This window comes from Acomys russatus, chromosome 25 (assembly GCF_903995435.1).
Source record: "Acomys russatus chromosome 25, mAcoRus1.1, whole genome shotgun sequence".
Lineage (NCBI taxonomy): Eukaryota > Metazoa > Chordata > Mammalia > Rodentia > Muridae > Acomys > Acomys russatus.
Genome location: NC_067161.1, coordinates 36417088 through 36432273, shown reverse-complemented (window position 1 = coordinate 36432273; position 15186 = coordinate 36417088). Strand labels below are relative to the sequence as shown.

The window sequence follows — 15186 nt, the reverse complement described above, 5'->3', positions numbered from 1 at the left end:
CTTCCAAAGCATAGCTAAGTCTGCTCCAAGTCCTAGACTGAGATCCTTACCTGTGAAGGTGGCACTTTGACCACATGAGGTGGTGTCCCTGTCACTGGAACAGCCCCACTGGGAGGAAGGTTCTTACTAGTCACAGATGCCCAAGAAAATGTCTAGGGAAGAACAGGACACATCAGAGGTCTTAACATAGAGCCATTCACTTCTGCCTCACACACACCTCTGCATCGCTCACAGGCAGGAGAGTCTACTAGCATCTGCCAGATCACAAACTGAGTGCTAAAAATGTCTTGGAAGCAGCCAACCATACAAGCACAATAGGCCAGCCTGGTCTACACAGTGAGACCATCTCAAAGAAAACCAAGTAATTATAATGGAGAAAACAGTTTTTAAAAATAAACTAGTGGGCTGGAGAGATGGCTCAGAAGTTAAGAGCACTGGCTGCTCTTCCAAAGGTCATGAGTTCAATTCCAAGCAACCACATGATGGCTCATAATCATCTATAACAAGATCTGGTCCCCTCTTCTGGCAGGAAGGCACACATGCAGGCAGAACATTTATACATAATAAAAATCTAAGTCCTAAAATAACATAAAATAAAAATAAACTAGCAGAAAGCCAAGTGGTGGTGGCATATGCCTTTAATTCCAGCACTTGGAAGGCATAAACAGGTGGATCTCTGAGTTGAAGGCCAGCCTCGTCTACAGAGCAATTCTAGAATACCCAACACTACACAGAGAAGCAAGGAATCAAATAACAAAAACAATAAACAAATGAACAAACAAATCACCAGAGAGTGGGAATGTGGCTCTATTAGCAGCTTCACACAAAGTCCTGGGTTTAGTCCCCAGTGCCTTATACATCAGGCATGACAACAAGTGAATCAGTCTCAAAGCAGAAAGAGCCCTGTAGCAGCCAACGCCTGGCACATGCACACCCACTCATGGCCTGGGGCTAATCATTAGCACAGCATCAAGAAACAGAAATATAGTGCTAAGCCACAAGCCATACCCTCAAGTCCTCCTGTGCTGGGGCTACGTCTGCCGGGGAGGGGGAAGCACTCTTCTGCACGTCCTCAGGAGCAGCTTCCTCCAGTGCAGGCTCAGGCTTGTCCTCCTGGATGTCAGGCACAGGTTCCGGCTCCGGCTCCGGCTCTGGTTCCGGCTCTGGCTCTACAACAGGCTCCTCTAAATGTTCCTCCAAGTCATTGCTGTCACAGAATTCAAGAAATCACCCAGACACTTTGAGCTATCCAATGACTCCAGAGACAGCTCTCAGGACAAGAGCTTGTTTGCTAAATTCTGATGAACATAAGGGTCAAAACAGAATCCAGTGGTTCAGGTTCAGTTACTACTACGCAGTTTACCTATATGTATCACAGCACCCTTGTATTGAACAGGCAGGAGAAAGATGGAACTCTCTGAGCTCTCAGGGCTAGCACAGGCCCAGCAAGGCTAGTGGGGCCAGCCAGTCTCAAAATACCCAAGATAACAGATGTTATATCTGTGGCTTTAGCCACACAAACAGTCCCCATGAAAATACAGAATGTTGCCAGGCGGTAGTGGCGCACACCTTTAATCTGAGCACTCAGGAGGCAGAGGCAGATGGATGGCTGTGAGTTTAAGGCCAGCCTGGCCTACAAAGAGAGTCCAGGACAGCCAAGGTTAAAAACATAGAAACCAGCCGGGCGTGGTGGCGCACGCCTTTAATCCCAGCACTCGGGAGGCAGAGGCAGGCGGATCGCTGTGAGTTCGAGGCCAGCCTGGTCTACAAAGTGAGTCCAGGATGGCCAAGGCTACACAGAGAAACCCTGTCTCGAAAAACCAAAAAAAAAAAAAACATAGAAACCAACACAATAGGGCTAGAGGTGGCTCAGTGGTTAAGAGCACTGACTGTTCTTTCTGAGGTACTGAGTTCAATTCTCACAACCACATGAGAGCTAACTATCTATAAAGTGATCCAATGTCCTCCCGTGATGTGCAGAAGTACATGTAGACAAAACACCTAAATATGTATAATACATAGATTAAATAAACTTTTATTTAACAAAAATCACACACAAGTAGTTCTGGGAGAGAAGACATCAGTTACAACTAACTCAGAACAATGGTTCTAGTTCCACACCAGCTGTAGGCATACTGTCCCAGGCCATGTTTTCTTCCTGGTACCTGACCTCGGTAGGTCTGTAGTAAAACATTTTCTTTACTCGAAGCACAGGGTAAACAGGCATGAGCACACCTTGATAACATTTGAAAGGAGCTTTAAGCACTGAGTAGTGACACATGGAACATCCATGTCAACAGTGCATATTTCTGGCCCATCAAAAACATAAAAAAAAAAAAAAAATACCTAAGACAACACCATATTCATTGTTTGAGGTCATGAAAAAATACTTCTACACATCGTTTTTTCATGTAACCCAAAACCGTCCTTTTAAAAATGTGTGTGTGTGTGTGTGTGTGTGTGTGTGTGTGTGTGTGTGTGTGTGTGTGTTCGTTCCTAAGTGTACACAGATGCACCAAAAGAATGCCAAAGATTTCAGAGGCCAGAAAACTACATCATATCCCTACAACTCAAGTTAAAAAGAAGTTCTAGGCCACCACGCAGGTAGTGAGAATTAAGTCTTCTGCAAGAGCAGCCAGTGCCCTTATCCCAGCTGAGTGGTCACCCCCATTCCCCAGGACAGCCTTAAAATGTACTGCATTTACTTATTGTGGGGAGGAGGGCTGGGACACATGTGCTGCAGCAGACATGTAACGGTCAGAGGATGACTTGAAGGAATCAATTCTCTCCTTCTATCTCGGAAGTCCCAGGAATAGTCTCAGGTCATCCTGTGCCACTCAGCTTTCTCTGAGTCTCATGCTGTGCTGGGCTAAGAAACTTTCATTACTTAGCTTATGGGTCTGAATATACATATATCAGAAGAGTTTATTTATGTGTCTACAACATGTGGAAGGGCTGGAACACATGTAGATCTAGGCTAGCCTCAGCTACACAGTTGAGAGCCTTTCTCCAAAATAACTGACTTGAACCATAAAAGTAACTCATAAACATTAAATAGTTTTTTTAAAAAATATTTATTATTATGTATACACTGCTATGCCTGCATGTACACCTGCAGTCCAGAAGAGGGCATCAGATCACATTAAAGATGGTTGTGAGCCACCATGTGGTTGCTGGGAATTGAACTCAGGACCTCTGGAAGAGCAGACAGTGAGTACTAACCACTGAGCCATCTCTCCAGTCCCCATTAAATAGTTTTTATAATACATCCTATAAAAACAAACAAGTTGCATATTGCTACTTAGAAATAACACATTAAAATATTTTCCTAGAAAATTAGCATTGCTTTGCCTCTTTGGAGGCAGTCCCACTCTAGAGCACACACACGTCATGCTCAAACTCTTCTGGGACACTGGGCTGCAGGCTTGTCCCCACACCTGCCTTCTGCAGTGCTGCAGATCAAATCCGGAACCTGGTGGACACTTGCCAAGGCCCTATCGACTGGATAGAGAGCCAAACCTCGCTCACCTCCTCAAATTAGTCTCTGTCCAGCACAATCCAAGTATTTGTTGAAAGCCTGAGCATGTGAAGTCTTCTTACCTGACAGTCTGATCATAGAAAGTTCCAGAATCATCAGGCACCACCTCTGGTGTCTGCTGTCTCTCTTCAGGTTCTTCTACTTCTTCCTCAGATTCTGAGAGGAAGAGGTGTAAAATAACTATGATTGCTCTACATCCACAAATTCTTTAAATTACAGGTTCTATTACAGACACAAAGAACATCACAGAAAAGAAAACAGGGCAATTTGGTAAAGTCATGGCACATAGCGCAGACTTTGAGGGAAAAATTAAGCATTTTAATTAAGAACACAGAATCCTTAAAAAGGAAAAGGTTCTCTGCTTTCTATTCCTGCTACCATGCCTTGCCTGCCTATCATCCTGCCTCCCCACCATGACAGACTTTATCCCCTTAAACTGTGAGCAAAAACAAAAGCTTCCTTCCTAAAGTTGGGCTACTTCATCACAGCAACAGAGAGAAAAACCGGGATGTCTGCCACAGGATTCACAATTGCTCTGAATCTGGGGTGGGATTGTGGGGCTACACGCTGCTCTGGGCTCACCAGCCTCACATCTGTCCTAGCTGAGAAAACCACATATACAAACAGTGGAGAGAGAACAGAACACCTATGTTATTACAAAGGCCAGCCTGGAAAGCACTCACACAGCAAGTGAACTGTGAGGCAGGCTTGAGCACAGGCTGGCTTGTGACTTCAGTCCCGGCCACACTACTGTGGTCACAGGGTTCTCATTAGAATACTCCTCCCTGGGCCTACAACCCAGAGAAAAGCTGGGACTCCCTCAAAAGTGACTCCCAGCCGGGTGTGGTGGTGCACGCCTTTAACCCCAGCACCCCGAAGGCAGAGGCAGGCGGATCTCTGTAAGTTAGAAGCTAGCCTGATATACAAATCAAGTCCAGGATGGCCAAGGCTGCACAGAGAGAAACACCGTCTCAAAAAAACAAAACAAAACAAAAAAACAAAACTGACTCCCTTCTCCTAGGGAGGCAGCTAACTATAAAAGGCTGATGCAAAATTCCTTCTCATGAAGAAAACATCAAACTTTGTGAGGAACACTGCAGAACAAAGCCAATAGACAAAAAAAAAAAAAAAAAAAAAAAAAAAAAAAAAAAAAAAAGCAAAACCCACGTGGAGACTACTCTCCACAGGTCTGACTCTGCACTCCAGTCTGCCCTTTCTTCTAGCCGTCCTCTACCCTTTCAACAGCACAAAGCTTTAGAATAGCATTCCCTGCAGAACAAAGCAGGCACTTTTAATGCCCATCCTACAGAACTGGGGTTCCCTAGAGGAAGGACTGCCTGGTGTTCACCACCCCTCACAGGCACACCGGTGACCGACCTTTCACATTACCTAGGGGAATCCCTGCAGACCTTTCATGCACCGATAATTCATAAAATACAGTGTAACAAGAAACATTCTCCTAAGTCAGTCTGACAGCGCTTTCAAATCCCACAAAAGTAGCCACGTCTACAGTTTCACACTTACCACCCTCCTGCGGCTCCGTGACAAAGCCACCAAAGACCTCATCTTGGTATCTGAAGATGTCGTTGTGAACATAAAATTTGTTGGCAACAGAGCCCTGCAAAGTCAGCAACAAGTTTTCAGTTATGTAGACTTAAAAACAACAAATCACAAGCATTCATCTCTCTGCGTCCTGGTTCCTGCTGCCTCACGTGCTCACTGCCTGTTCTGGTGGACTGTACCCTCAAAACAAAGCAAAGCAAGCCCTTCCTTCCTTTAGGGGAAAAAAAGGTCACTACACCAAGAGTTATCAGCTATGGGAGATTTTGCCCCCAGCAGACATCCGGCAAGGTCTACAAAGACTTCTGTCTCTCAACAGGGCTTGGCTTCTGATAACCACTAAGGGAAGAGTAAAGTCTAATTGCTAACAGCACTCATGACAGCCGATGTCATCCATGCAAGACTGGACACCCTACTGTGTGAAATCCTGCTTGTACAGTTGTGAAGAACCAAGTAGATACAGTTAAAATCATCATCCTTACCACCAGACGGGCATCAGATAGAGGAAGGAAGGGAAGGTGGGTGGACAGACGGACAAAAGAAAGAACAAAAATAGGTAAAACTCTTTCACAGGATGCCAAAGACAACCATTTAAAGGCATTGTATGCAGTCTCATCTCCAAGCAGAGGTTTTGGTTTTAGGTTTTTTCTGTTTGTTTGTTTTGGTTTTGGTTTGGTTTTTTTGGTTTTTCAAGACAGGGTTTCTCTGTGTAGCCTTGCCTGTCCTGGACTCTCTTTGTAGACCAGGCTGGCCTGGAATTCACAGAGATCCACCTGCCTCTGCCTCTCAAATGCTGGGATTAAAGGCTCTAGCAGGTCTTTAAAAATACCCTAACTCTTATGTAGGAATGTGAATCAAGGTCTGGAGAGATGGCTCAGAGGTTAAGAGCACTGGCTACTCTTCCAAAGGCCCTGAGTTCAATTCCCAGCAACCGCATGATGGTTCACAACCATCTATAATGAGATCTGGTGCCCTCTTCTGGCCTGTAGGTGTTATATGCACACAGAACATTGTATACTAAATAAATAAGTAAATAAACCATTTTTTAAAATCTCTTAAAAAAATAATATGAATCCAGGTACTCACGGTGGCATAACTAAAAGATTTCTCTTGTGGTTTACACATGCGTGAGCCCAAATCCTATCATCTCACTTATGGCTGTTCAATTTTTAAACCTGTTCCCTCATCCACAAAAAATGGGAAACCAAAGCATACTGTAATGCTTTCTATATTGAAATGGTTTATGCAACAATACATTTTCTCTCTTTTTAAAGTTTATTTACTTATTATGTATACCATGCTCTGTCTCCATGTACACTTGCACAACAGAGGAGGGACCAGATCTCATAGATGGTCATAGCTACCGTGTGGTTGCTGAGAACTGAACTCAGTACCTCAAGAAGAGCAGCCAGTGCTCTTAACAATAAATTTTCTTAAGGGAGATAAATGCTTCCCTTGAAAGACAAAAGGGAACTGTGATAAGCCTGTAATTAGCAATATAGGCTGTAAAATCCTCCCCACATGGAAAAGTCATCAAGCCATTTCTTCTCTTCTTCCTCTTCCTCTTTTAAGTCATCAAGTCTTTCTTCTTCCTTCTTTGAGTCATCATCTCTCGGTTTACTGTGAGCTGGCCTCAAGCCTGCAAACCTTCTGACTAAGCTCCTCAAAATATGCAATTACTGGGCTCAGTGGTTTAGAGTACTGGCTACTTTTGCAGGGTACTCATGCTCAATTCCCAGCACCCACATGGCAGCTTACAACCACCTGTAACTCCAGTTCCAGGGAACCCACTGCCCTCTAAGGACACTATATGCATGCAAACAAAACACAGATACACATAAAACAAAAATATATGTATATATATATATATATTTGAAAGTTGGAATTACATGTATACACCATCATGGCTGGCAAGTATTTTACAGTCTAATGTAAATCTTCCTTCAAAAATCTTGACTTCGATCCCCAATGGTGGTGCATACCTGCAATTCTGGCACTTGAGAAGCTGAGGCAGGAGGATCACTGTGATGTCCAGGACAACCTGAGCCACATAATGAGATGCTATCTCAAAACAAAAACATCCAAAGTGATTATTTTTTTAAGATAGGGATAGTAGTTTTACTATCCTAAGTAGTATTTTTCAGATGAATACTACAGAAAACACTCATTCAGCATGAAAAGTTCCCCCTGACTAGGTCCGGGACATAAGGGTTATGCCAAGCAGTTATTAACGAATCATAACTCATTAAATATACTAGAAATGAATGAATGATGGGGTGGAGGATGAGATCAGACATTCCCACCTGCCCCCCTTCCATTCAGCCAAGATCCTCAAATGACAGCATACAAAACTCTGGTAAACAGCAACACGTCCATACAGAATCCAAAGACTGGTCACAATTTACAAACCAGATATAAAAACTACCTGACTACGCAATGGCAAGACCTGTACATACACATTACCTAGGGAAACCAGAGTCACTAACTAAGTGGCATCATAGCCACTAAATGATGAGTAGAAGAAAAACACATCAAGTGTGAACAACATGTGACTGTGCTCTTCAGAACTGCCAATGCCAACCAGGACACAATGGATAGTTACACACAGAATCTTGGATCAGGAAAACAAACTACTATGCATAAACAATAATGGCATATTTTCTGAAACTTAAATATGGATTATTAAGTGAGTTATACTGAAAGGTATTTCCTGAATGTGATAACAACGGGATGATTATGAGACAAAATTCCCCATCCTTAGGAGATGGAAGACACCTCCCAAAAATGTCTCCCTGGGCCAGTGACGACAGCACAGCTCCAGCACAGGACAAAGCAGCTCTGGCCCTATAGACATTCCCACAACCACTGGCTGCCAGGAATGCAGACACTACACACAGCTTTTGGTCTGTAAGTGCTCCCTCACTACAGAGCCAACAGCCGTGATGCACCGTACCTCAGGAGCAAGGACGAAGGTCTGCATGAACCTCCGCAGAGCCTGGTTGTTGTTGGACAGCAGGCCCATCACCTGGACGACCACCCCATCATTCAGGGTGGCGTGAGCATCCACGTGGCGGATCTTGGTGTGGCAGTTGGTGAAGTTTTGTGACATCACTTTTCTGTGGATTTCCTGAGAAATGGAGGCAAGAGTCAATCCCCTGGGAACTCACCAGTTCAGAAATTGAAACAGCAGGTGCCAGCACCAATGACAGACCCTGGCAGATCCTCTGGCTCCTCCTGCAAGCAGTCACTGAGCAGTCTCAAAGCAATCTGAAGCGCAATAGAACTAGCACACTGAAGGGCAGAAACCTGTTAGGTCCACGCCAACTCATCTCCCGCCAACCTGACAGGACCAAGAATCACCTAGGAAGCCATGGGCATGCCTGAGAGGGGGTTTCCAGACCTAGAAACTGTGGAATGAAGACCCATCCATTCCACAGGCTAGCGGCCTGTACAGCAGAAAGCAGGAACTGAGCACCTGCACTCATTTCATGCTCCTGCCACCCTGCCTTTCCACCGTGGACTATACCCTCAAACTGTGGCCCTGAATGCCCCTTCCTGCCTTAGTTGATTTTCTCAGGTATTTGTCTCAGCAATGAGAAAATTAAGTAACACAAAATCTACACAACATCGAGTTAAAAAAATAAATAAATCCAAGGCTAGTGAGGTGGCTCAGCAGGTCAGGGCACTTTGCTATGGGGCCTGAAGATGCAAGTGTGACCTCTAGGACCTACAGGGTGGAAGCCAGAGTCCCTGACAAGGCGTCCCTTGACCTCCACATGCATACCATGACAGTCACACTCACCCAAAAACCAATAAATGTAAACACTTCCGAGCTGGAGAGATAGATGGCTCCAACTTAAGAGCTCTTGCGGCTCTTGCAGGACCTGTGCTCAGCTCCCAGCATCCACATAGCAGTGTAAGCACTGTAAGTCCAGTCCTGGGACTCCAAAGCACCCTTCTGGCCTCCTCAGACACTAGGCATGCACATGACGCACAGACATATGTGGCCGCAATACATAAAAAAATAAGTATATCTTTGAAAGAATTAAAAAATAAATTCCCAACAACAGATAAAGAGAATGCATACATTACTATTACAATATAGCCCAGCTAACTGTGTGTGCTCTAGTTCTTATGAGTACTGGCTGCTCTTCCGGAGGACCCAAGTTCAACCCAGCACCCACCCACATGGCAGCTCACAACTGTCTGTTACTCCAGTTCCAGGGGATCTAACTCTCTCACACAGACATACATAGAGGCAAAACACCAATGCACATAAAATAAACAAACCATTTTAAAAAAAGAAAAGCTAACTAAAAAACAAGAAACAAAACTGTCGTGCCACATGTATGTGCAATCCATGCACTTGAGAAACCGAAGCAGGAGGATGGCCAGAGACACAGCAAGTTCCAGGACAGTGAGAACACATCAAAGTCATGCCTCAAACAACACAAAAATCAAGTAATTGTCTTGAATTTTAACTTAGAAATGACATTCCTATGCTGAAGCCAGCTATCTAACACAGAAAATATAATGTGGCAACATACAGGCATTTCAGCAAACCAAGGAATTACATAGGACTCGCCCCCAGGCACCGGTAGGCAGGAAGCTACCTCCTTTGCTGCTGCGGGCCCACAGCACCTACCTTCTGCCCGTAGACTGCATCTGCTGGCTTCCCGTTGGAATCCAAGCCCCCGTGGGCATAGGAAGAATTCTTTCCATAAAATCTGTACAAGAGAAGGCAATTTACTTCTCATCTTCCAAGGACCCGAAGAGCAGGTACTTAGTGTTCAGGCTTGGTACCTATCCACCTCACTGGCAGACTCACAGCAGGGACTCTGCTTATACTTGTGCACGACAAGTCCATTGCACACGCCCGAGTGGGAACAGTCTCAGTCAGTGAGGCATGACCATGTATGTGGTTGTCAAGTCCCGACTTCCAGGTTTCAGGGTAGGATGATCGTGTTGGGAAGGACCTTGGAGTTTGGCAGCAAAGCCAGGCACTTAAAATCAAAGTCAAGTTCCTGTTTCCGCTGAGCACAGCTGCCCTGTCATGGACCTGGAGAGTCTGTGCCTTCCACCTAGAAGGCAGTGGGCAGTTGTCCTGTGCATGGCTGCTACGAACCTCAATCCCTCCAGCTCTCCCTCATCTACACACTCGGTACCCTCTTCTCATTAAAAGGATAGAGAGATGTACAGCAAAATAGTAACCACAGATCACTGAAGACATCTGAAGTCAGCCCAATAAACCCTAAAATAAATGAGTCCATACTGCTGCTGCTGTGTGTGTCCTGCTTCCATCTACCTGACCCCCAAAGGACACTAACTTGCTACCTTTTTCTGTTTTTGGAGACACGGCTTCTCTATGTAGCTCTGGCTGCCCTGGAACTCTGTAGAGCAGGCTGGCCTCAAACTCTTAGATGTGCTTGCCTCTGCCTCCTGAGTGCTGGGATTAAAGGCTTGCGCCAATGCGAGTGGCACCTTGTACTTTTCAAGCTATTAAAGGGACTCGCTTCAGCAGGTCTGCTCTCTCCTCCACACCCTTGACAGGAATGGAAATGCAGGAAAATAAAGCGTTAGGCTGTAACAGCACTGAGAGACAGGCGCGCAGGGTCTCGCAGCTCCAGCTTCCGTCTGTGCTGATGCAGATTCTGACACCATAAACTTAACTAGCTTCCAAGGCAGGAGAAAAAACTGACATAAAACCCAGCAAAAATGAAGAAAAAGGAAGAAGAGTTAAAACGTGCAGAGACCCTTCCTTTCTGCTGCTCAGAATGACTCCGCTGAGTTTTAAACCCTCTGAGCTACCAGACGAAGGCAGCTCTGGGAGGCTTCACCATGAAGTTGTCAAGAGAAGCAAAACTGTTCTGAAAACGTAAACCTCAAAAAAATAAAAAAATAAAGGCAACATAGTGCTCTGGCCCAGCAAATACACCTTATAACTTCTGTGCAAAATTATCCTAAGGCCTGATAGTTTTATATACTGCAACATTGTAAGAATGCCAGATTCACGCCACCTCACTAACAAAGTCAACCTGTGAGAGCTGGGCACGATGGACACCTTTATCCCAGTAAGGTGGAGGTAGCAGATCTCTGAGTTCAGGCCAGGCCAGGCCAGAGCTACATAACATGGTCCATCCGTTTCTAACCCTCTAGTTACAGGTAGGTGCTTATGTGCAGAGCACCCCACAACACCCCTCCTTGGCACACGAGAGCACACCTGTGCAGCATGTCTGGGGCCTGGTTCAGCAGGGTGTAGTACTGTCGCACAAACTCCCGCCCGACCAGCAGGGGACTAGGCTTCTCCATAACCATCGCTTTGGTCGAGTCAACCTGTAAAACAATACCACAAGTCAGTCAACCAATCACAAGAGCTTGAAAGACACTGACTCACTTTGCTAAGCAACTAACCACAGGATCACTTCAGCATCCCTAAGAGTCTCACTGCCAAGCGCCGAACTCAGAAACTTGACAACCTCAGCCTCCTAAATGCTGAAATGGAACAACCACAGCCATCATCAGTCTTTTTGTTTGTTTGTTTCTTTCTTTCTTTGTTTTTCGAGACAGGGTTTCTCTGTGTTGTCTTGGCCATCCTGGACTCACTTTGTAGACCAGGCTGGCCTCAAACTCACAGCGATCCGCCTACCTCTACCTCATCAGTTTAAAAAGGAATAAACATTATAAGAGCAAACTAAATCTAGTTTTTACATTCCTATGTATTGTAATCAGATGAATACATGAAAACTCAATATTCCAAATATCCAGTCTTCTTAAACTAGAGATAAAACCCCAACAGTATACATTTCTTTCCATCATGAGCCAGCCCAGTTACTAACCTAAACAGCATACGCAAAGGACTTCCACCGTTTTTTGGTGGGGGGTGGGGGGGGGGGGGGGGGGGCTGGCTGGGACTAACCGCGTGTGGCACTACCTTGCAGCACTGCTCTGAGCTCGCTCTTGTTTTCCCATCTGAGACGCAAGGACAACATCCTCAGGTGGTATAGTTAATGCCTAGACACCACTCACCACACTCTAGTAGTCTACCTGGACAAAAGTTTTGCTCTATTTAAAAAAAAAGAAAAAAAAAAAACCATACAGGCCCGTGGTGGTGGCAGCACATGCCTTTAATCCCAGCATCTGGGAGAGAGGCAGGCAGAGTGAGTTCTACAGGGACTGGAAAGAAGGTTCAGCAGTTCACAATACTGGGTGTTCTCCAGAAGATGAGGGTTCAGTTCATAGCACCCACACGGTGGCTAACAACTATCTTTAACTCCAGCACCTACTTCCGGTCTCCACAGGCACAGGGCACACATGTGTTCCACATACATACATATTAGCAACTATACATAAAAGAAAATTTTAACTAGGTATGGCAATGCATACCTTTAATGCTAGCTCTCAGAAGGCAGAGGCAAGCAGATCTCTGAGTTCAAAACCAGCCTTGTCTACATTTCTACCTCCACGCTAGCCAAGGCCATGTAATAAGACCCTGTCTCAATAAATAAATAAATAAGTAAATAAATAAATAAATAAAGCCAAAGCCAGATGAAGTGGCACATGATCTCTGTGAGTTTGAGGCCACCCTGGTCTAAAGAGCAAGCCCAGGACAGCCAAGGCTACACAGAGAAACCCTGTCTCAAAAAACAAAAGCAAAACCAAAAGAAAAACAGTTTAACCCGTGTGGTGGCACAAACCTGTAATCTCAGCACTCTGGGAGGCAGAAGCAGGTGGATCTTTGTTGTGAGTGCAAGGCCAGCCGGGCCTACAAAGCAAGTCCAGAACAGAGAAGGCTACATTGAGAACCCTATCTCGAGGGGGAAAAAAAATTTAACCTCTACAAATAATTCTTAACATATTTAACATACTCATTGGTTTATTGTAAAATAAAGATAAAGGAATATCAAAATCAAATAGTATATAAAATTAACATGATATTTTTTTACTAAAACTAACAGCCCAAAAAATTATGGAGATTGACAGTTAATACATCTGTTTACAAAGACATTGGTAGGGGCTGGAGAGATGGTTTAGCAGTTAAGAACACTGGCTGGGTTCAATTCCCAGCACCCGCATGGCAGCTACAACTGTCTATAACTCCAATTCCAGGGGATTTGACACCCTCACACCAATGGATATAAAATAAAATTAAAAAGAAATTATATAAAAAAAAAAAAAAAAATCAGACACTGGTGAATCCTCAGCACCATGACAGTATATGGCGCATGTAGCACCTCCTTCTAAGTTGACACATGGCATATCCTGCCCATTTTCTCAGCTGCAGTTCCTGCATCAGGTGATGATGGTGCTACCAACAAGTTCACCGGGGCAGACGTTGGCCCACATCTTCCTAAGGAAGTCACACAACAGAGTCTAGCTCATGGAAGATAAAACTACCCAAATAAACATGCAAGTAAAGCAGAATGTAACAAATTTAGTTTACAGTATAAAAGGGTAATTTTGTTTTAAAGTATAATATATGTTCTCAGTGTTTTCTCTGCATGTATGTCTAGGTAACACATAGGTTACCTAACTGGAGTTATGAATGATTGTGAGCGGCCATGTGGGTGCTGGGAATCAACCTCCAGTTCTGTGGGAAAACAGTGTTCTTAACCTCTGAACCACCTGTCCAACCCATTCAGCTTTAATCTGTATTTTATAGCAGCACACCATCTACTAAAGAAGAAATCACCATTTATTCCACTAATTTAGGAAAGCATGGGTACTTCAGCAGAATTATCAATTTCTCTCAAGAACATCTCTGTTGATATTTGGACTTTCACTGATACAGCACATTGCTTTCCTGTTTAAAATATGGGAGGGAGCCAGGCAGCAGCGGCACACGCCTTCAGTTCAGCACTCCGGAGGCAGAGGCAGGCAGATCCTGTGAGTTCCGCCAGCCTGGTCTACAGAGTTAAGTTTCAGGACAGCCAGGGCTACATGTGAGGGAAAATTCCTTTCAAGTTTATCACTCAAACTTCTACGTTTTACTACATGTAACAGTGCTAACTGTCGTAAGCAGTGGTTTATTGTCCAGCCATTTCATATAGAGGGAGGACACTGAAAAGCCCTCTCTCTTCAGATCATGGCACCGTTAATCTATCCCATAAGCATAGCCACCAAAATCTACTGTCAGGAGAAAGTGTGGTAGTCAAATGGGATGGCACCAAGCGTTCTGAGTGCTGTGCGTAACACGGACTGGTTCCATCAGGTCCTCATAATAGTTTGTACCCTCTTCTGGCTCATGCCTACTTCTTTTTTTTTTTTTTAAGCTAGGATCTTGGTGTGTTGGCTCCAGCCACCTTCAAACTTCTTGGCTTGGATGATTCCCTAATAAAATCACCATTGCTCTGACTACTGGTGTTTATACCACACATGGCTGCCGTGCTGTTCTTTGTGTGTGGTGTGTATGTGTGTGTGTGCATGTGTATATGTGTATAGTTTTATGAGACAGTCTCACACCATGAACCACGCTGGCCTGGAACTCAATTCCCTGCCTCAGCCTCCCAGGGCTAAGTTACAGCATGGCCCATTTCTTGCACTATTCTTGAATATCTGACCCACTTATTTTATTTCACTGAAACTTAAATTATTCCAAAGGTTGTTCATTTTCCAACTACAACCGTGACATCAGAGGTGTAGAATCAGTCAGGGCCGTTCTAAATGAGACCCGGTAGTTTGTAAGTCAAGATGTGGGTGACAGGAACTGAACAGGGGTCTTCTGCAGGAACACCAAGTGTTCTTTCTTAATCAAGCATCTTCTTAATCAAGCATCTCTCAAGTCTTGTTACTTTATTTTGTTAGTTCAGCTATGTGGGTCTCCAACATGAACTTGGTAGGTGACATGGCCAGAAGCCCTGCCCTACTATGGAGAAGCTCCGAGTGGCACCCGGAGCACGAAACTCTAATCCTAAGTCAATAAACATCAGAAAGGTGGACCGCAGACCTCACATGTGCCCACTTGTCTAGGTTCAGAATCTGACTCCAGTCTTCAGAGTTAAGGTAACAACTGTAAAATTCTCCACTTCCTCCTTTGTCTCCACACCACCAGGAAGCTGCTGAGACACGGAGGGATGATCTGGAGTCCCCTG

The 15186-nt window shown here is 44.7% G+C and overlaps 1 protein-coding gene and 1 non-coding gene across 2 annotated transcripts in view; both read right to left on the bottom strand.

Moving 5' to 3' along the window:
• G3bp1 (G3BP stress granule assembly factor 1) overlaps positions 1–15186 on the bottom strand; it is a 32016-nt gene that overhangs the window by 5094 nt on the left and 11736 nt on the right. Inside the window, exons 2-8 of the mRNA XM_051168170.1 lie at positions 11319–11431; positions 9744–9825; positions 8052–8225; positions 5063–5156; positions 3601–3694; positions 1009–1207; positions 51–152 (exon numbers count right to left, since the gene is read on the bottom strand). Of these exons, the coding sequence (XP_051024127.1) occupies positions 51–152; positions 1009–1207; positions 3601–3694; positions 5063–5156; positions 8052–8225; positions 9744–9825; positions 11319–11413 (840 nt within the window). The 5' untranslated portion in view covers positions 11414–11431. The remainder of the gene's footprint in view (positions 1–50; positions 153–1008; positions 1208–3600; positions 3695–5062; positions 5157–8051; positions 8226–9743; positions 9826–11318; positions 11432–15186) is intronic.
• LOC127208851 (small nucleolar RNA SNORA29) lies at positions 14119–14258 on the bottom strand. The gene has a single exon (XR_007833122.1). It is a non-coding gene; the product is annotated as a small nucleolar RNA SNORA29 (small nucleolar RNA).